The sequence below is a fragment of the Hydractinia symbiolongicarpus genome, chromosome 3 (assembly GCF_029227915.1).
Source record: "Hydractinia symbiolongicarpus strain clone_291-10 chromosome 3, HSymV2.1, whole genome shotgun sequence".
NCBI lineage: Eukaryota > Metazoa > Cnidaria > Hydrozoa > Anthoathecata > Hydractiniidae > Hydractinia > Hydractinia symbiolongicarpus.
In genome coordinates, this window is record NC_079877.1 from 19,961,338 (window position 1) to 19,983,662 (window position 22,325).

The window sequence follows — 22,325 nt, forward strand, 5'->3', positions numbered from 1 at the left end:
TCGACTTAATGCAACATATATTTGTCCTGAGTGAAAGGCTCGTTGTTTTAATAAATCAAAACAGACAACAATTTTATCAAACGTTTTTCCTTGAACCTTGTGAACAGTACAGGCCCATGACAGCATTAATGGAAATTGCAGCCGTTTCATAGAAGGTGAAGATGGATTATGTTTGTTAAATTTGATTTCTTTCTCTACTCTATTAATTGGTACAACATTTTCTTGAATAGCATATGGATCTGTTCTCATAGCTTTAAGTCCAGTATATATGTCTTCCATTTTCAAATATATTCTTGTTACATTTCCTGAGCTATCGGTTTTCAACCGATGAACAGTACCTATCTGTCCGTTAATGAGTTTATCAGATACATCAATATTTGACGTCAACATGACTTTTGCATGAAGTTTTAGCAGAAGGTTTCGCGCAAGTCCACCTGTTTCCATTTGAGTGCGAGAATTAAAATTTTGGACTAATTGCACGGGTATATTTTCTGGAATTTTGTCAATAGCTTCGATATTTATTTCGTCCGATGTTATGCTATTAGGCATTTTTTTGTTATGCTCAGAGGCGGGTTGATTTTCAGCAAATATATGAATTGCATTTTTGGGGTAATGTGGGTCATTTGGTGAAATAAATTTAGAATTTAGTACATCTTCGTGTCGCGTTTCTAATTTTCCCACTCTGATATTGTTTAATAATTCAATCAAATGTTGATCACCACGCTGTCTCATAACTTCCGTTAGTTCAGCAATCTTATAATGCTTCCAGCAATGTGAAAGATTTAACAATGCATCTTTGTATTCTGCGTAAACTGGCCTTGCTTGAATTGGTGGAAGTTGGTAAAAATCGCCACATGCTATAACAGATATTCCTGCAAATGGAATGTCATCTGCGCATCCAAATATTTCGGTTAGCCGTTGATGAATATGTAAAAGTAGCTTGTTTGAAACCATTGAGATTTCATCTATTACAATAACGCTTTGTTCTGAAAGCTTGTTTCGCAGCATACATTTCTTTTTATCACTTAACTTAGAAATGTTTTTAGTGAAATTTCTATCCGCTGGTATACCTAAGGCTGAATGTATTGTATTTCCCTCTATATTAATGGCAGCAACACCGGTTGGTGCTAAAATGAGAATTCTATCCTTTTCTAAGTTTCCTGCACGATAGGAAAGTGCTTTATTTAGCATGTCAGAAATTGTTGTTATTAAATGGGACTTTCCACAACCTGCACTTCCTGTTAGAAAAATGTGAATTGGCTTAATTTTATGGTGTGCGCTAAACCTTTTACGTAAGTTCTAACCCAATCATTTACCACTTCAAAAATTTGCCTTTGTGTTTTATTTAATGTTCGAATCTTTTCATGGAGTTCGTCGTCGGAAATTCCAGGCTCAGTAATAGATGAAAAAGTGTTTCCAAAAACTGGGATGTTTTCGGTTTCACTTCGAATTTCGTCAGTGTCATGGTTGTTTATATTACTAATCTCATCAGAAACATCGTCGTTTTCCTGTTCGGCAAAAGAATCAAGATTATTTACATTTGCGTGAAAATTTATCATTGCTTCTTCAACAAGTTCACCAAATGGTTCGCATATTCTTTTATTTGTATTTATAATTTCTAATACACCGTTTTCCAATAATTTCTCTGTGTAAGTACCCGAGTTTTCACTTAACAATTTTGCTTCCTGGCGAAAAGGATAAAACATAAGGAGCAAATGATGTGCATATCCTTCTGGATTTTTGTCTCGACTAGGTACATGGTATCTTAGAACACATTTTTCTTTTCGCAAGTTCAACATTTCTTTTGATGACATCAGAGGTATAGTTTTTGGATAAGGAGATTCGACTTGAATCTCAGCTATTATTTCTTCAAGTACTTCTGGTTGACTGTCATTTTCTTCTTCTGGTTTCGGTTTTATTTTCATAGAGTAGCTTGACAAGAACTCAGCATAACACATTTGTTCCAACATGGGGTATCTGCCTTTTTTAAATTCTAGATTTGGTCTATCCATGTATCTATCCAACATGTTTCGTTTAAAAATATCCGTACTCTCTGGTGGTAAACTTAAAATTTCTTCTTCGTTGCGACATACCCTGTATCGCTTCTCAGGAATGTTACTATTTGCAAAAACTACAGCTGGAAATGTCTTTCGTAACCATATTTCTGGCATTATAGTAGCTACTGCTTCTTGAACTGACATTTCGCGATGATTTCGATACGCATTTGCAATTGACTTCATCTGTTCAAATAATGAATCACCAGTTTCTAGTGCTTGCGATGCAGCTTTTTTCATTGCCTCTGAAGATTCATTTTCAACTTTTGACAAATAAGCACACATGTAAGAAACTGCTTTATAATAATCAAGAACAGGTTGAATGTCTATGTTAGCTTCCCATGCCTTCAAACCCTCAGTAAAATAATTATTGATAAAACAAGAATCTGGAAGCCTTCGGAAGTGAATTTGAAATCCAGTATCAGGTGAGATGCTTAGTGCGTTTTCATATTCTTTATTTGTTATGGCTAAACTTTGAAGGATTTGTTCAATTGTACCTGGTTGGTTATAATTCGGTTCGTCTGGATGAAGAATATTGTTGAATCTTGGATTCAAATTTGAATCTATGTAAGTTTTTACTTTTTCTAGTATAGCCTTTCTTTCTTTTAACCGTGTTTCTCTTTCTTTCTTTGAGATGTTATCAGGTAAAGTCTCAGCAACAATTGTACGGTCTGTAAAAAACTTGCCGAAAGAGTATCGACAATTCTTGTTTTTATATTTACGACAAGATTTAGAATGAGAATGTGTTTGATATGTCGAAACTAGTTTGTAGAGATCTGGGTTGCTGTCTTTATTAGGAAGCTGACATTTAACTATGTTATCCACAAAGGCAATATATTCTTTCTTATTATCGCTACGGAAAATTGGTGCATTGACAACCCATAATAAAGAGTGGATGTGTGGGCTACCTCTAACCTGAAATTCAACTCTAATCGCGTAGTAGTTTACTTTACCTAATGGTCCGTTGACAACTATGGTTTTAAAAAACGTCTCAACTCTATATTGAAAATGTCTTGCTAGAAGAACTGGATTACTGTTAAGAATCTCTGTTCTTTGATAATAATTTAGATTTTCGATTTCTTCTTCAGATATGTCAATACCTTTTAATTTAGTAATGATTTTAACCAGTTCATTCCATCTTAAGTCTGCACAGGACAAAGTCATAAAAAATGTTGGAAGTCCTAACTGTTTTACCATAGCCAAAACTTCAAAGAGAAATCGTTTCCAATATGCAGGAGTTCCTTTCAACGTGTTCATAAACGTGAAAGCGTCGTCACTGGCTATAAACGATTTAACTCTTTCTTTAAAATTCGCAGACATCATTCCTGCTGTAAGACCATCCGCTTTAATTTTTTGCATAGCGATGTTTATGCGACTATTTAAATTAAGATGTTGAGTCACTGCATGAGCAAAGAATATATAGTCAGTATCAGAGGCAAACTTCTGTCTATAATTCAGTAATCTTTGGTTGAAATACTTGGTCGGGGAAAGTGGTACTTGTCTTTTCGTGTGATATCCGAATTTACCTGTTGGAAATAGATAGGGGTGGGAAAGTTCTTCACAATGCTCATCAGAAATTATTGGTATGGGAATTTTTTTCTCTCCTGGAGCAATAACAATATTTCCATCATCAATTTGGTCATGTGGAATAGTTGGAACAAAAGACGTTTCTTGGCAAGGCAAGCGATACTCGTTTAACGGGTTTTCATTCTCTTCTTCGCTATTGTCCAGGTAATCTTCATTCTTGGTTTTTACATCACCGATATTATTATTTGTTGTCGATTTTATTGCAAAATCAACGTTCATTTCATTTTTACTTTTTCCAGTTTCATGTTCAGATGTTAAATTAATCCAGGAAGGTGGTATGTTTGTGAGGTTAATTTCAATATTTGAATAAAGAGGGTTAACCAGTTTCAGATAACAAAGAACTTCCCGAATAACATCTGGCCTTACCGATTCTAAATAAACGTTAGATTTGAAATTCAGTTTTTTCTTTAACGCAACTTGCACTACACCATTATTATCCATTCCTCTTGGTAAGACATTGCTTATTTCATCGGCTTTTATTGGAACATTACATATTGCACCTTTTATTTTAGGACACTGACCTTTAGGCATTATTGCAATTCGTTTAAATAAAATTCTTTTAGATATAATAATTTTTTCTAATCGTCGTAATGTGCTCATTGATTCTGGGAGATCAAACATTTGGAGATTATTAGATACAGCCTGGGAAGGAACCTTTCCTTTTGTAAGTTTTGAATGGCATGTTGCACATATGTATTCTTTGCCATCAAAACTTTGTACTCTGAAGCGAAAATGCTCTTCTAAAATGGCAGGATAATCGACGTGGCGAAAAAATTTAATTGACCGCCTATATAAAGAACGATTACATATGACACATATATAAAATGGCCCATTCCCAATGCATTTTTTAAATTGGTTTATTTTTTCATCAGAATCAGGCAGATTGTTAACACGCTTACGTTTTGTTGCTTTACCTTCCACTACATGGCGTTTCTTTGCAGTTTTTTGTGCCTGTTGGCCCTGCTCAGTTTCCCGATATTTTCCTACGGACTCCCTTTGCTTCGCTTGGCCCTGTTCCGTTTTTTTGTATTTACTTTTCGACTCTCTTAGCTTGGATCGACCATTTACTGTATTTTGATATTTGCCTATAGACTCTTTTATCTTAGCGTGTCCCTTTTCTGTTTTCTGATATTTGCCTATTGACTTTTTTACTTTAGCTTGACCCTGTTCTGTTTTTTGATATTTGCCTATCGACTTTTTCACCTTAGCTTGTCCCTGTTCCGTTTTCCGATATTTGCTTATCGACTCGCTCAACTTAGCTTGGCCGTATTCCGTTTTCTGATATTTGCCTATTGAATTTTTTTGTTTCACTCGGCCTCTCTCGGATTCACGGTACTTCCTGTTTTGTTCTAGTTTTCTTTTCCTGCGAATGTTAAGCATAATGTTACCAGTTATCTGCTCAGTTGTGAGTATTTTGAAATATTGAGTTTCAAGACACATTGCTTCGCCAGGGGTGACGTATATTTCGCGTATGTAGCTTTCAACATGTTGCAATGAATCAAATTTTAAAAGGACTGACGTACCCTGTTCTGTTATTTGTCCTAAACTAGTTCGGCTATGAGGATCAAATAAATAAATTTGCGGGTGGTCCCAAACTATAGCAAAACTAACACCGCTAATAATGCCCAGCATTCCTTGCCCTTTATCGGAATCAGATGAATTATGAAAAGTGCGTAATAAAGTGCTATCGTCTGTAATAATATGAGAAACATTTTCTAAACTTTGTATTTGTATGACCTCATTTTCAAGAACGAAACTATTTGGGAGCTCACTTGCGCTTAAGTACTGGTTTGTGTATCCTAGGTTTGTGTACCACTTTGTTCCTTCGGAAAGGATATGATCAAGATCACCTGGATTCCAAAAAGAAACTTTTTTAAGAGCCGACCAAACGATCGCAAACAGGGAATTACACATACATTGTGTACCAGTAAAAGTTCCAAGCCTAACATCCCCTTGATGAAAAGATCCCTGTACCGACTTTAGAATAGTGCAAGGCCCCGGATTAGTTTCAACATCACCAGAAAGTAAAAGTACCATACGGCGACAGCTTTTATATGCGAGGTTCATATTAGCGGTGGTAACGTGTGATCGAGAAAAAAAAATCTTAGAAGCTAGAGAAACCTCCGTTTTGTAATTTCACCAATAAATTCACTACTAAATTCACCGATAAGTTCACTATTAAGTTCACCGATAAGTAAATTCAAGTTCAAGGTTCAGTAAGTTCAATTAATTTGGAATATCTGAATGTTCTGAATAACTAGCTTTTATACTCTGTCGAGTTTCTTCTCTTTTATACTCTGCTGAGTCACGGTTGTCGAACCTAAAAAAAGAAAAGGAAATTCATTGTAATTTTTTGTTTCAATAGCACGGTATAAAAATTAACAAACTTATGTCTGCTAAGATACCAATACCTCACAAAATCAAGTTAAAAAGTATGTGACGCTAATTTTAATTGAAACATGCACTTAAAGCAGCTTACCTCACACTCCTAAATAAATTATAACCTGAAAATCGTTTATAAAATACTAGCTGTTAACCTGTTGTAATCCACAAGTTTGCTATATTAGCTGGTTGTATACACGTTTTTTTTCCTATAAGAAAAGCGTTTTTGACTTGCTTCAATTTTACTAGCAAAATGCTTCTAGGCTGAAACTTTCTTACTTTTTATTCTTCTCTTTTCTTTGTTTTAAAACACTATTTTCGTTGAGAAAAAAAGACTTATTTTTAGAATAAATTTTTCAGGATGTAACTTCAGTAAAAAAATTGTGTTGTTTCTTGACCTGTAATTGAAAATACGCGGGTTTTTTTTCAATATAAGAAATTTTTAAAATCTTAAAAATGTTAAGACAATGCCCAGCCTCGGTATGACAGGATTCAATTCCTGGAGACCTTCATATTTACTTTTTTATACAGTTATTTAATCACCATAATTTCAAAACAGCATATATCATGCTATATCGTTTATGTGTGGAAAAATCCATGGGGTCACCCGTCCTCAGACTTGATACAGAGGAAGTTGAGTTTAGATCTAACACAGTCTAGATCAGATTGGAAGAGGGTCATTAATATACCCCGTCCAACCCATGCTAGCATGGAAAACGGACGTTAAGCCGAGAATGATGATGATTTCGCTTGTGGTTTTACACAAGTCCCTTTTGGTCGACAAAAAGACAAAATACGGCTAGTATCAATATAAAGACTAATCGTTTAACCCTGAAAAAATTCATGGGATTGCCCGTCCTTTATATATTGCATTTCATTTTGTGCTTGATGTTACACAAGATGCTTTTGGCGGACAAACAGACAAGATATATACATATACATACGAAAGGGTGTCCAACGAACAGACAAAATATGGCTATTATTAATATATACTAATCGTTTACCAATGGAAAAATTCACAGGGTTGCTCATCCTTAATGTATCGCATTACATTTCGTGTGCTTTTACACAAGACGCTTTTGGCAGACAAACAGACAAAATACGGACTGACAAACAAACAAAATATGGCTAACTAATAGTTTACCCATGGAGAAATCCATACGGTCACCCTACTTTTATATATCACATTTCATTGTATAAAAACCATACATTTACGTTAGGTATATACGTTAAGGGGCTTCAAAAAATTTTTGGGCCCTGTTAGCAGTATATTGCAGTTAGGATTCGGACGACCTCCCTCCCCCTCTTTAGCGGATTTCCGTCCGTGAAATACAGTGCACGGCGATATCCCACAAACAGGGCCCAAAAATTTTTTCAAAAGCCCCTTAACCAACGAGGGTGTCAATAAGCTGCATATGCCGTAAAAAGTGCAGGTGTTTTCGAGCAAGTTCGGTGTTTTGAAAAAAACCTTAAGTATTTGCCCGACAAAAACCTGTATAGACCTGAATAATATATAATGATTCAGAAAATTAAAAAATAAACTTATATAATATATGGTAGCGAAGTTCTAAAAAGAACTGTTTTCGATAGTTTTCAATAAGATTTACTTGATAAAAAACTGATATATTAACTTCTTTATGGACAAGTTCATAAATATCAGACACCGATTTGGACATTGCAAAAAAGCAAAAAAGAAAAATTTCCTTATAATTTGTTTATAAATCCGCCTAGTTTGCTAAAATTTTGAGGGATGCTGCGTATGCTTGTTCTTCAAAAGCTAAGTTGGTCAAAATACTAAAAAAACCTGTTGTGGTACATGATTTTGATAAAAAAGTAACATTGTTAGTAATTTATCATTTCTTTGGTTATCCTTGTGTTTTCAATCTCCTTATCCTATTTAAAGCACTCTTTAATGGTATATTCACTAAAAAAAAATTTCAGGACACAAATTTATCAGAGTATATATTTGAACAATATACTGATAAATTTTTAACAAAGGAAAATTATTAAAATGTCAGAATGATACTCATTTTCAATTAGATATAAATGTCCTGTATTTTGTAAAGAGCGTTAAAATCATATTAAGTCTTATTTAATAATGCCTAAAAACAATTTTAGGGGTAATAAAATGATAAAATCTTAACAATTTACATAACCAAACTCTACTTTATTATTGCCCTTTTAAGTTTTTTTAGACTGTTATGTTAGACTCATTGAGTATTGAGTGCATGAATGGTTACTGCCACATATGGTTAAAAAATTGGACAGGATTTGATAACAAAATAACTAGAAGTGTAGTATTTGCAAAGAAAAATATCCCGATTCAGATTTGTTAAGAAATTATCACATTTTTGCTCTACATGGGATATATATTCAGTATTGTTCCAGTTAACTGTATTTTCATATAAAATAAGTACAAAAAAATAGTTATTTGTCTCTTTTTGTTTTGGGGTCACAAGCTGATAAAACCTAACAATTTTGCAGCTTTAAAGTGTTATATTTTTATCAATTTTGTGTCCTGGAAATAAAAAATATGCAAAATTGCTCAGAAAGTTCCTAAAAACATCATAATCAAAGCAAAATACATAACTCATAAAAATAAGGAGTTTAGAGCATTTTTTATCAATTTCAAAATTCTGGGCTTGTTAATTTTTTATCAATTTATTGTTCCTGAAACAAACGATAATAACTATGTTAATATTTGCTGTTATGAAACAGGGATTTCATATTCAGGAACTTCTGACTATAATGCTAAGTCTAAAATCAAATTGTTTTTTTAACTTATTCTCCATAAACATTTTCTGATAAACTTAAAACAACTGATACCAATGTCCAAAAATCATCAAAATATGGTCTGATATTAATGAACTTGTCCTTATCTTCAAGCGCCTTCTTTTAACTATCGACTGCGTGAACGAGGGTGCCGACTCGCCGGAAACCATGGGGCTGTCGGTCGAGTTCCGGCAATATAACAAAAACTTGAAATTTCGCCTGGAGAAACCAGAAATCAACCCGAAACAACGTTTTTTAAACATTTATTACCATGCATAATTTATTCTTTTAATGTCGAGGAATGGTAGTGGAAGACTGTTTTTTATAACATTTATTTCATAAATAGCTGTAATAAAATCCCACAAATAATAAACTGTAAGTACGACGACAAAATAGCACCTCCCTTCTTTCGTAAGAATTTAAGGAGCTTGTTCGCGTTGCATTTCGGGCCGTTTCGGACAGACCCAGGCTTTTTAGGGCAGTTACAGACGAAAAAACCCCCCAAAACCCCCGAAAAAACGCCTGCGGCCGCCCTCACATACACAGCGTTTTCGGCGAGTCGGAACTCTGCATGATGTTACAAGAAATTGCACTTCAGGAATGCTCCGGCCGAGTTCGTGAAAGTGTGGGCGGTTTTGGGCCAATTTAATTCGAAAAATTCCCAAATTCGTCTCTACCTATGCGGGCGTTTGCGGCTTATCAGCAACCTCTTCTAAACTCAGCAAAATTTTTGTTAGGATCTAGAGAGAAGCTCAAAATCTTAATTTTTTTCCCTTGGCACTAACTATGGCAGCACCTCACAGAAACTCTAAACTAAGTTCACGCAATCTCCCATTTTACAGGATTCCAGGGTTGGAAGGTATGTAATTAGCAAAAGTGGTACATATATAGCTAGCTATACTTTATTTTTTCCCAGTCAGCATAAATGATGGCATGGGCATAACTTTGTAAAATACTTAAAGATTTATAAATTTAGCCTAGATACTTAAAATTCTATTCCCTGTTAAGTTAGAAAAATACTGTAGCTACAGGAAAGTTTTAAATTAAAATATTAATTACCTGCGCCGTAGATTAGTGGTTATAGCTCTCATACTCTGTGCGGGAGACCGGGGTTCGATTCCTCTTGACGGCGATTCAACATGGGCGAGTGAATGTTACCATAGCCCCGGGTTAACCCAAGCCATGTGAGGGAAATTGGGAAGATGGCACACTGTGTGGGCCGTTGGATGTTGCCGGGAGTTGTCTAGTAGAGCGCGGGCTCTAATTGGGTCTGCGTAGCTTAAAATGAGCATTAAATACTCTAGGACTCTCCATCTACGCCATGGCCCCTCCTGGAAATAATAGACAGGGTATATCCCTCGATATTTGTGAGGCTAGCCATGTAAAATATGCACATCTATCTATCTATCTATCTATCTATCTATCTATCTATCTATCTATCTATCTATCTATCTATCTATCTATCTATCTATCTATCTATCTATCTATCTATCTATCTATCTATCTATCTATCTATCTATCTATCTATCTATCTATCTATCTATCTATCTATCTATCTATCTATCTATCTATCTATCTATCTATCTATCTATCTATCTATCTATCTATCTATCTATCTATCTATCTATCTATCTATCTATCTATCTATCTATCTATCTATCTATCTATCTATCTATCTATCTATCTATCTATCTATCTATCTATCTATCTATCTATCTATCTATCTATCTATCTATCTATCTATCTATCTATCTATCTATCTATCTATCTATCTATCTATCTATCTATCTATCTATCTATCTATCTATCTATCTATCTATCTATCTATCTATCTATCTATCTATCTATCTATCTATCTATCTATCTATCTATCTATCTATCTATCTATCTATCTATCTATCTATCTATCTATCTATCTATCTATCTATCTATCTATCTATCTATCTATCTATCTATCTATCTATCTATCTATCTATCTATCTATCTATCTATCTATCTATCTATCTATCTATCTATCTATCTATCTATCTATCTATCTATCTATCTATCTATCTATCTATCTATCTATCTATCTATCTATCTATCTATCTATCTATCTATCTATCTATCTATCTATCTATCTATCTATCTATCTATCTATCTATCTATCTATCTATCTATCTATCTATCTATCTATCTATCTATCTATCTATCTATCTATCTATCTATCTATCTATCTATCTATCTATCTATCTATCTATCTATCTATCTATCTATCTATCTATCTATCTATCTATCTATCTATCTATCTATCTATCTATCTATCTATCTATCTATCTATCTATCTATCTATCTATCTATCTATCTATCTATCTATCTATCTATCTATCTATCTATCTATCTATCTATAGTTCAGTTCAACACCACCAAAATTTAAAATTTCTTCAATGTTAGCTAGCTAGCTATTTGGAATGTTCTAGGTGATACCTAGCTCAACTTTTCGGTATGTTCGGTTGGTTCTGGAACGTTTAACAGACAGGAATTCAATATTATCTTTTTCGTCGTTTTTCTTAATGCAGATATAGCAGTTCTAGTCTTTCACCAGCAAGAAAATGGCTTTCTGGCTACCTAAAAAATTGCGACTTTGGGACGGGTCGTAAATGTTAATACTGTATTGTCATTGGTTGAAAACTATTAGCCTGTAAACCATGCAATAAACTGAAAAAGTACAGAGTATCTATAATAGGACTAACTACCCGCGGCTTCCAGGCTCTGTGCTGTCTCTATATATCTATATATATATATCTCTATCTTCCATCCGGCGATTTTAAAGATTAAGCCCCGCGTGGCGATGGCGGAAATCAATAAGAAAGATATTGACGTTAACGTAGTGTTATTGACGTCGCGCCGTAACGTCAGAAAACTTAACATATTAGACATGTATTTTTCGGTTACTTCAACAAAAATTTCGGTAAGATGAAAGGAAAATGAACATATCCACTTTGCCTGTTACAGAGACACAGAACTGGCGTATTATTATATAGACTAGTCGATAAGGCCCGTGGAGTAATCCACTTAGGCCGAGGGACAATGAAAAATAGGTTTTTTTAGATTTTTTGCTGACGTCAGCAGTGCAGGTACAAAAAAAATTGGCGAAGTTTAGTTTATTCGTTGCCTGTAATGTGTAGAGGTTAAAACGCTGATCAAAATAATGTATAGGATCATATGTTTTCGACAAACGCCTAAGGAGATATAAGGTTTTAAAAATTTTGCTGGCGTCACCAATGAACCGCCAAATCCCAAATTTTTTTTTTAAAAATTCGTATACCTGTTGCCTTCATCGTATAGATCTTGAAGCACTGATTAAGAAAATGTATAGGATCATGTACTTTTGGTAAACGGTTGCAGAGATAGTAGGGTTTGAAGATTTTTGATGACGTAATTAACCCGTCCATTCCGAAACGGATTCGGGGACCCAGGTTTGGGAAAATTACCCAAATTGGTCCTAGGTGGTCCCTAGTTACCCACGCGGTGAAAAATCATTGACGTCACCACCTCGTTTCCAAGTTATTTGCCCTCAAAGTTTTAGATGCACTGTAATGGCTTCATTATTTTAATATAGGATATTAACGTTAAAGTAGTATTATTGACGTCGCGCTGTAACGTCAGAAAATTTGACGTAATAGACATGTATTTTTCGGCAACATCAAAGAAAAATGAACAAATCCACTTTGCCTGTCACAGACACACGGAACTGGCGTATTATTATATAGACTAGTCGATAAAGCCCGTGGAAAAATCCACTTAGGCAGGAGGACAATGTAAAAATTGATTATTTTAGACTTTTGCTGACGTCAGCAGTGCAGATACAAAAAAGAATTAGCGAAGTTTAGTTTATTGGTTGCCTGTAATGTGTAGAGGCTAAAACCCTCATGAGAAAAATGTATAGGATCATGGGTTTTCGACGAACGTATAAGGAAATATAAGGGTTGGAAAATTTGGCTGATGTCAGCAAAGGCCCGCAATCAGACATAAAATTTTTTTCCAGAATTTTATATATCTAATGTCTTCATTGTATAGATCTTGAAAAGCTGATCAAGAAAATGTATAGGATTATGTACTTTTGACAAACAGTTTCAGAGATGTTAAGGTTTGAAGATTTTTTGATGACGTCATCAACCCGTCCATTCCGAAACGGATTCGGGGACCCAGGTTTGGGAAAATAACCCAAATTGGTCCTAGGTGGTCCCTAGTTACCCACGCGGTGAAAAATCATTGACGTCACCACCTCGTTTCCTAGTTATTTGGCCTCAAAGTTTTAGGTGCACTGTGATGGCTTCATTAATTTAATATAGGATATTGACGTTAAAGTAGTGTTATTTTCGTCGCGCCGTAACGTCAGAAAATTTGACATATTAGAGTTGCATTTTTCGGCAACATCAAAGGAAAATGAAGACATCCACTTTGCCTGTCACAGACACACAGACACGCTGAAAAATAGGTTGTTTTAGATGTTTTGCTGACGCCAGCAGTGCATATACAAAAAAATTGTTCTGAAAATTTTACACCAAATATCAAATGTCAAATTGCATTAAATCCTCCACATAAATCTTACACAAAATAATAAAGAACAGCATGCAAGGTGCAAAATCTAGTTTATAAAAAGTTACAACAACGACACTCACAGCATCGACACTCACAACACCAATACTCACAAAACCGACAGTAAGAACACCGACAGTTGCAACACTGACAGTCACAAGACGGATAATAACAATGTCAGAAATAACGCGTCTTAAATTTGTACATCTTATAAGTGATTATGTTGAAAACCGTCAGTATTTTATTCTGAAATGTCAAAAATTTGGCCTGCAAGAGTTACACATTTTAAATATTGTCTTTCCCTTAAAAGCTCATACAAAAATATGAAAAAGCCATAGTTTGGAAAACATCAGTTTTAAATCTACAAAAATCAGTCATTTCAGTTGCATACCATCCTCTCCCACAAAAAATTTACACAAAATGTAAAAATCAACCAGTTAAAAAGACAAAAACTTTTCTTTTTTAGTATGAAGATCCGTACTGCCCTTTACCAACAATTTTGAACCTAAATGTCAAAAAAAATAAGCAAAGAATAAACTTGAATAAAAAAGGTCATTATTTTGGAAACATTGTATACGGTTCGTAAACAAAAGTTTACACAAAATGTAAAACAGATTGGTTTTTGAGAAACACATCTAAATCAACAAAAATAATTTCATTCAGCATATCGTATATTGCCAATACCCATTAATCTACCACAAAAAGGTTACAAAACACATCAAAATTTAGAAAAATCACTCATTTCAGTGTATACAGTCCTCGCCCGTTAGATTACAAAATATAAAAAACAAAAACAGTTTCAGTCAGAACATTAAGTATTTTTTTATCATCAGCCCGTTGCCTTTATTATATAGATCTTGGAACGCTGGTCAAGAAAATGTATAGGATCATGTACTTTTGACAAGCAGTTGCAGAGATAATAGGGTTTGAAGGTTTTATAATGACGTCATCAACCCGTCCATTCCAAAACGGATTTGAGGACCCAGGTTTGGGAAACGTATCCAAATTGGTCCCAGTTGGTCCCTAGTTACCCACGCGGTGAAAAATCATTGACGTCACCACCTCGTTTCCAAGTTATTCGGCCTCAAAGTTTTAGGTGCATTGTAATGGCTACATGAATTTTATATACTTTTCTTTGACGCTAATATTAGTTTAACGTTAAAGTTTGGTAAATTACAGAACAATTTTATAGGCGATGTTTTATAGAATATGTTAAAGAACGTTATGGAAAGTATAATCGACTTTGCAAAAGTGACAGACAGACACACGGAACTGGCGTATTATTATATAGACTAGTCGATAAAGCCCGTGGAAAAATCCACTTAGGCAGGAAGACAATGTAAAAATATTTCATCATATAGTGGAACATGGTAAGAGCCAGCGACGAAACACAGGCGATTAAAGCGATCCGGTCGTTGTGTTTATCACTCTGCCACATCTTATACAGCGACTGATCGATTTCCTCATGTCTCACTTCCAAGTTCTCGATTGTTTCCTCCAATTTCCGGATCTCTCCCTCAAACTCCTCTTGTAATTTTTCGATACAAGACATATTTGTTTAATTGAAAGTGGACGTAAAAATGCGTGTCTGATCAGTTGTACCCGCCGGGTACACTCCAAAATTTGCCAGGTCCGAGGGTGCTCCAGTCTCACATACAAGCACGCATGTTTGGACTTCCTGAGCTGGGTCTTGATCGACTCCCAGTCACTGCTCATGCTCGTCTCTTCATCCACCAGCTTCGTAACACTGCATTCGTGCGGGTACCACATGAACAGCTGCTTCTTTTGCCTTCGTAGGTTCTTTGGGAGGGCCGTGTAACTTTGAATGAGGAGCCATAGGCTGTGTTTTCTGTGCCTACCTGAGATAGAAAGTTCGAGCAAGGGCTGGCGCTTTTTATCGAGACTTTCATCGCTTATCATGTCATAGATAATTAACAAACTCTCTTCACCCGCAAGCAGCTTCGATAGGTGTTTGATCCATTCAAATAACTGGTCACCCGGCTCGATTAGGAACACATAGTCATCCTTCCAAAGCGATGCTCTATCGAGGTAGGTCTTGTTCCAGCGGATGGTGGGACAGAGGATGACAACGTTGAAGAAATAGTGCTTGTACTCGTTCTCGAGTAAGTCCAAGAGTCTCTAAGTTTTGCCACAGCTTGTAGGTCCCGTGAAGATGCTCGTGCACGGATCTTTCACGATGTCTAGGGTCATTTATTCTAGGTTGTGTCTGCCTAAACCTTGGATGTACTTACTTAGGTTATGGAACGATAGATGCAGGGATCCACCCTTTGGAGACGGCAATCTCACGGCTTCTCCGTCCGGCTGTGAAGTATGTCACCATTTTCATCACGTCGCTTGTATCCAACTTGGCCGAAGGACTCGAGATACCAAGGAACCTCTTGCCAACCATAGCGTAAGCGAATGTAAAGCCTAGGTCCACGACTTTTTCATACACCATGTCGATGATTTCCTTCTCTTTGGGGGTCAAACTAGAACTCATGTTTATATTATAGATTATTTCATCTTGAAAAAGTCGACATCAGGCTTGGCTTGAGGCCTTGAAGGTTTACGCTGCTCTGGTGCACGTGTTTCCGCATGTTGTTGGGCCGCTGCGGGCTACTTACGCGTAAGATAATATACCCCTTCTACACAGGCGAGTATAGCAACGATGCCTCCACCAATATATACACTGCCCGGGGACGTGGGAGGAACTGCGACAGGTTCCTGACTCTCTTGGGAACTACTTTTGCCCACTTTCTTATGCAAGTCGGCCTTGTTCTTGCGATTCCATTCCGCAAGTCTCTTGCCAGCAGCAATACGGCCCTCGTTCTTCTTGGTAATTACTTGGTTAGTTTCCTCGGTCATTTCTTATAACTCGTTGGAGTTAGAAAATCACTTCCTTTTTACAGAAAGATCTTTTATCCCGTGAGTATGGCTTCAGGAGTGTTTAAATCTCTCTCAAAGTATCTTAAAAACGCTCTAAACGTCATGGGTTTTTTCTTGGGCGGAACTCTTCCAAGCTTTCTCTCCCTCATCAGTGCTGCTAGTCTGTGCCCCTGGGCAACCCTTCCCGGGTGCTTTTTGTGTACTTCAACAATTTTTTCGACGGTCTCGGTTTGTTGTTTTTGTTGGTTGATAATAATACTACACGCGCTGCTCATCTTTTTGTTGCTCTTCATCAACCTTCTTTTCAACTACCTTGGACGTTGAGAGCTGTGTATGATTAATGGTATGCGCAGCGATAAGTAGGGGTGATAGGAGCTTTCCAAAAGCTGAATACACGAGAATCCCCAAGTCAGCCATAGAATCCATGATGATGGGTTCAGCTTCGATATCTTGTCTCAGGGCCTCGGGACTATCGATAGATACCATGTTGCTGACAGCTTTGGTGTACATGCTTATCGCATGGGTTGACAGTGCCTTTGCAGTCTTTGTACCGTTTTCCTGAATCTCACGCTGAATATATTCAGAGTACACCTTGTCGATAACCTCGTCTGATGCTTTATCGATACAGGCTTCTGTACAATTCTTTGGTAGAAGGTGTTGTTTACCTTTACGTATTGCATCCTTCAAAGCCTGACGCTTGTTTTCACGTTGCTCAAGCGCTTCTGCTGGGATATCTACAACATCGAAAATTTCTGCAATATCTTGAACCATATTTATTATACGTCGATAACGAAAGAAGAAAGCTAGGATCAAGACGTATGGGAGAAGTATAGCTATCAGTAGCAGAGCTTCCATCATTTATTTGCCTCTAAACGATAATGACCCCTGGCGAGGGTTGTGATCTGGTCCGCTTGCACCTGCCGTTGTTATCTGCCCTATTGAGTGCCAGCTTGTTCACTTCCTGCGTATAGATTTGATGCCTCTTATTATGGATGCAGACCCAGGTTTTGTATATGTCAACACCATCCTCTAAGCAGCGCCGGTAGTCCTCGAAGGTGATGGATTTTTTTGTTACGCACTTCTTCACACCTTTCGCCTTGCGATCCCCGCCCTTTTTCGTGAGACTCATGTAAGCATACAGCTTTGCTCTCAAGGTGATGAACTCTGTCTTGATTTTTCCGCTTAGCTCGTCCTTCATGAGACCTACCACCTTTTTGTTTTTCCCGATGGGGAGAGGTCTGTCATCATCCTTGCTATAGGCACTCGTATCGAAACGTGTCTCAACATCATCAGTAATGTCACGATAAAAGTCTTCCGTTTTGATGTGGTAGACGAATGAGTCGGTATCCATATAACAGATCCGCAGCTTGCTACCATACTTTGGCTGCATGTAATCACAGTGGAAGTTGTACATCACGATTTTCGAGTTATCCAAGATGGCTTGGACAATATACACCGGCTTTTTCATTTTTACCTCTGTTTTACACATTTCCACTCCCATGAGGTGACTGCTGAAGTAATTCCCGCCCTTGAAGTTGGGCTTCATGACGAGCTTTGTGTACTTTTCTTCATTGTTAACCAACTGGATGTTATGGTGGTTCTTCACATTCTCCATAGTTTTACCGAATACCGAAAGGTTCATTAGCTTATACAAGTCCTTCTCGAACTCGTTTTTAGCGACCGTTCTAAGCCCAGTGTTGTGGTCGATGTAACCCCGCAGCCATGGCTTCTGATTAAACTGGATAACTCTGTGCACCTTCTTAAGCTCGAGCCTATGCTTTAAAGCTTGATGAAGGGCTCTGATGTGCACCACGTACCTCCGCTTATGCTCGAGATTTAGTATTAGTTTCTCGACCCTGTGAACCACCTTGCGCTCCGGTAGGAAAGGCAGCTCGTTGTGCTTGTCATGCAGACTCTTTGGATAATCAATGTCAACCTCCAAGATGTATCTCTGCTTGTTGTCAGCGACAAGTTTCTCGATCCTCTTCTCTGTAAAGGTCTCAACGTTCGACATCCGCTTGAATCCGTGCGTGGGCAGATCTTGACGCATGGCCCAGCCATACAAATTGTTGGCATCGAGATACTACAAATATGATGACTCAACCTCTGGATCGTATTGGTCCCCCATATACTTGTTATTGGCTTTGGCATATCGGTGCACTGCTTGAGTTATACCTCCATGGATACCTCTTTCAAACATCAAGAGCATCTCAGGATCCGTAAGAAGCTCCAGCTTGATCTCGGTATACTTCAACACTGCTTTCCATGCCAGGCCTGGTGCGCTGTAGAAATGGGCAGGATCGAGCTTGTATTGATCCAAGCACACATTTCGAAAGCTCTGGAAGATGTCAGTTAATAGCAGGACGTCCATGACGAGTTAGGCCTCTTTGGGAGGTAGCTCCGTCTCCTTGAATCGTTGCCAGCTATTCATGTATTCGTAGGGATAGACACCTTTTCTGCGCATGAGTTAAAAGGTGTCATCCTCAGCGAAATACCAACGGAGATTTTTGCACTGTTCATCATCGAGTTTGCTTGCCAATTTCTCCAAGCTTGATGCCATGAATCGACAGCTGTCGATGAACCTGATCTCAATCTTCTTATATGTTTCACCATGATCGTACCCCATGCCTGCAATGGGTACCTCCATGCCTGCAATGGGTACCCCCATGCCTGCAATGGGCACCCCCATGCCTGCAATGGGTACCATACCTTTCAGTGTTTTCAGCGATCAAACCAATGTCCTGGGTATCGTACTTCTCCCCCAATTCTCGAATGAACAAGTGGGCGTCGTACCCCGAAAAATTATGGAAGATCACGGGCACGTGGCTGGGTATATTGTAGTTGAAATTGCAGGTGTTGTGTGCGGCACCTCAGTATAGACCCGTGTAGTGACAGTGGTCTCGAACTTTTCGGTTCTTCAGGTCGTCGTCGAAGGATTTCATGCAGATGTGACATGTCTTTGCCGCTTCGTGCCCTCTTTGTAACACCTCCGTTAGGGGCAGCATGTCATGCTGTGGGAAGGTAGCGTAGAGCCGCTTTACCTCATCCTCCAGGTGTTGAACGAACATTTTCACGCAGTCCTTACCACGGTATCTCTGCAAGGGATATGATATATCACCATAGGCGAAGGTACTATACGTGCACCAGCCACATGGCACGTGCTTATTCAGCTTTTTCGTCTTGGTCTCCCTCTTATCTTCAGTGATGGGAACGAGCAGGGATTCGAAATCCGTATAGATAGCGAAGGGTACTTTGAATTGCTGCTGACCATCCTTGTAGTATAGCCACTTTTCCTGTTCGGTTGGCATCGCAATCTTGACCGCTTCATTATCCATGCAGTATTCATAGTGCTTATCACGCGACTCGATTGTTGGAAAGGCTTGTAGACAGTTCATACAGAAGTGCATCTTTGCATGATTCTTTGATATTTTGCTGCCCAGGAGTCGTGAGAGATTTTCGATGGCTATATAATGACTCTTTTTAATGTCCGTGAGGAGTAGCAGATTAACCTGTTTCTCGCGTTCGTTGTGTGTCGATCGACACAGGATATTGAAAGTCTTCCCTGTTACGTACAAGACGTTCACCGCGATATCTGGGTTGTTCTTTTCAAACTTGGAGATCTCCTTGATGCTCATGGGAAACTCTATGCCATGCCAATTATACTCATCCGCAAATGGTCGAAGCTTGCTGATTCTCTCTGGATCGCTGGTTATATCCTCATGATGTAGAGCAGCTATGATACTCCACTTAAAGCACTCCTCGTCCTTGTTCTGTGGATTAATGATGGCTTTCTTAGTGGCTATCCACTTGGGTGCTTCGATATACGAGGAACCCCTCGACAGCTTGAGCTTGTGGAAGTCCACGTCGAGATGCATAATTCGATTGATTGTAAAGCCACTATTGGGCAGCGCTGGGTTCTCCACATACGTTTTGACCTGAGCGAGCATCGTGTCTAGCACCTCTTCCACGACGCTACCCTGAAAGACCGGTGCCATGTTGCTGTGGAAGACCTTATTGATTTCGATAAACTTGCTGGTATCATCCTCGCTGGTACCCTCCACTGGTTTCTTCCATAGAATCCAGAGGGAACACTGCACCTTAGCAGACCCCATGTCTTTAACCTGCTTCTCAATCAGGGTTTTCACGTGTGATCGCACCATCCCCAAGTACCCATCGACATCCGTACCGTCTATGCCGGGGATTCGGAAACTTCGGAAGGTCCTATGGTGAGCATTCTTATGTTCTTCAGGCGTGAAATCTTGGTTCGGTTGCTGCTTATCTTCAGCATGATCCTCCTTTGCCTCTTCTTCAACTTCACCCATCAGGGTCTTTTTTGCCCCATCATAAAGAGCAAGAATGCATTTTTTTGCTGATGCATATATACCTTGCACCGACTTTCTAATACCCTCTGGTACATAGACACAGGATATTGAAAGTCTTCCCTGTTACGTACAAGACGTTCACCGCGATATCTGGGTTGTTCTTTTCAAACTTGGAGATCTCCTTGATGCTCATGGGAAACTCTATGCCATGCCAATTATACTCATCCGCAAATGGTCGAAGCTTGCTGATTCTCTCTGGATCGCTGGTTATATCCTCATGATGTAGAGCAGCTATGATACTCCACTTAAAGCACTCCTCGTCCAGCAATAAACTTGCTGGTATCATCCTCGCTGGTACCCTCCACTGGTTTCTTCCATAGAATCCAGAGGGAACACTGCACCTTAGCAGACCCCATGTCTTTAACCTGCTTCTCAATCAGGGTTTTCACGTGTGATCGCACCATCCCCAAGTACCCATCGACATCCGTACCAAGGTATATATGCATTTTTTTGCTGATGCATATATACCTTGCACCGACTTTCTAATACCCTCTGGTACATAGTTCACAAGCCAGTCAAACCACTCTCGCAATTTACTCTTTACTACTGGACGTGTCTTTGTCATCCCTTCAAAGACATCCGTTCAAAGACATTCATGGCTTCGGGTGTGGGGAGTCGAGGTTCAATCTTGCTCTTAATTGGACGGGCTTTTGCCATCCCTTGACGCTCGAATATATCTAAGGCATCTGGTGTAAATGCTTGTGACCTTGATTCTGGCGCAGGAACAGGTCTTGGGTGTGCCTCTAATAAATCTGTAAGGTCGGCTTTGCGTAGCTTGGAATAGCCCGTAAGCCCACGGGTTTTCGCGATAGCTTGTAACTGATTCACAGTATGTGTATTCATATTTATTATATAGATTTTTGATTTCAATCAACAAAATTTCTAGCGCAGTCGTATTTTGAGTAAGGGAATTTCCCTACTCACTTGCGCAATCTCTATTTTTTGTTGATGTCAGCATTATTCCCGTTAGTCGCTATTGCGCATGCGTTAGATTTTATCGAATTTCCCGGAATTGTCGGATTCGGGGAATTCAGGATTTAGGGAATTTCCCTTGTCTTCGTCGTCGTCGTTGACTGCGCTAGAACGCACATCTCTATTTTAGGGCCTTTTTATATGAGAACCGGGAAACTTGCCCATCGAGTTTCCCGGTAGAGCGGGCTAATATCAACTGGGGTTTATATGTAAATTTGTCATTTCCCATCCCGGGTTTATATGAAGAAAAATTAGCGGGAAACTAAAAGTGACGGGGTGAATATGTAAGCAAATATGGCTTCCAACAACAGAAAAAAGATGGCGATACTGTTGATGCTTGAAAGAACTGTGTTATCACTATTATTTCTCAAATTTTTTGAAAATTACCATCATTTCTGACCAATATAAATATTATTCATTAACATCTCCCACACGCTTGAAACAGGATTAAAAGTTAATCTTAGATCATTCTCAATTGTAATTTTAGTGAAACCTGGTGTTTTCAGCATGTTTCATGGTTTTGTTGTTATTTCTTACAAATACACTATGATACAAAAATAAATATGTTCATTGATATTATGCATTAATAGTGATAATTATTTGCTCCTCTAAGGTTACATAAACTTTTTCCATACTTTGCCACCGGGTTTTTCTGTTTACATGAACAAATATCCATCCCGTTTGACCGGGATCCCGGGTCACTTGCCCG

The 22,325-nt window shown here is 38.0% G+C and overlaps 2 protein-coding genes across 3 annotated transcripts; both read right to left on the reverse strand.

The window, feature by feature from the left end:
* Positions 1-1,212: 1,212 nt before the first annotated feature.
* LOC130636143 (uncharacterized) lies at positions 1,213-9,720 on the reverse strand. 2 transcript variants are annotated; one of them, XM_057445771.1, is made up of 2 exons: positions 6,179-9,720; positions 1,213-5,961 (listed from the first exon to the last, which is right to left on the reverse strand). In XM_057445771.1, exon 2 carries the CDS (start codon positions 5,706-5,708, stop codon positions 1,242-1,244), a length of 4,467 nt encoding a protein of 1,488 aa, XP_057301754.1. In that variant the 5' UTR covers positions 5,709-5,961; positions 6,179-9,720; the 3' UTR covers positions 1,213-1,241. The 2 variants fall into 2 exon arrangements, with proteins under 2 accessions (XP_057301754.1, XP_057301753.1); XM_057445770.1 differs by having other exon boundaries at positions 6,121-9,720.
* Positions 9,721-18,307: 8,587 nt separating this feature from the next.
* Positions 18,308-22,150, reverse strand: LOC130636145 (uncharacterized). Its single transcript, XM_057445774.1, has 2 exons — positions 21,113-22,150; positions 18,308-20,646 (listed from the first exon to the last, which is right to left on the reverse strand). Exons 1-2 carry the CDS (start codon positions 21,207-21,209, stop codon positions 19,133-19,135), a joined length of 1,611 nt encoding a protein of 536 aa, XP_057301757.1. The 5' UTR covers positions 21,210-22,150; the 3' UTR covers positions 18,308-19,132.
* Positions 22,151-22,325: the final 175 nt, after the last annotated feature.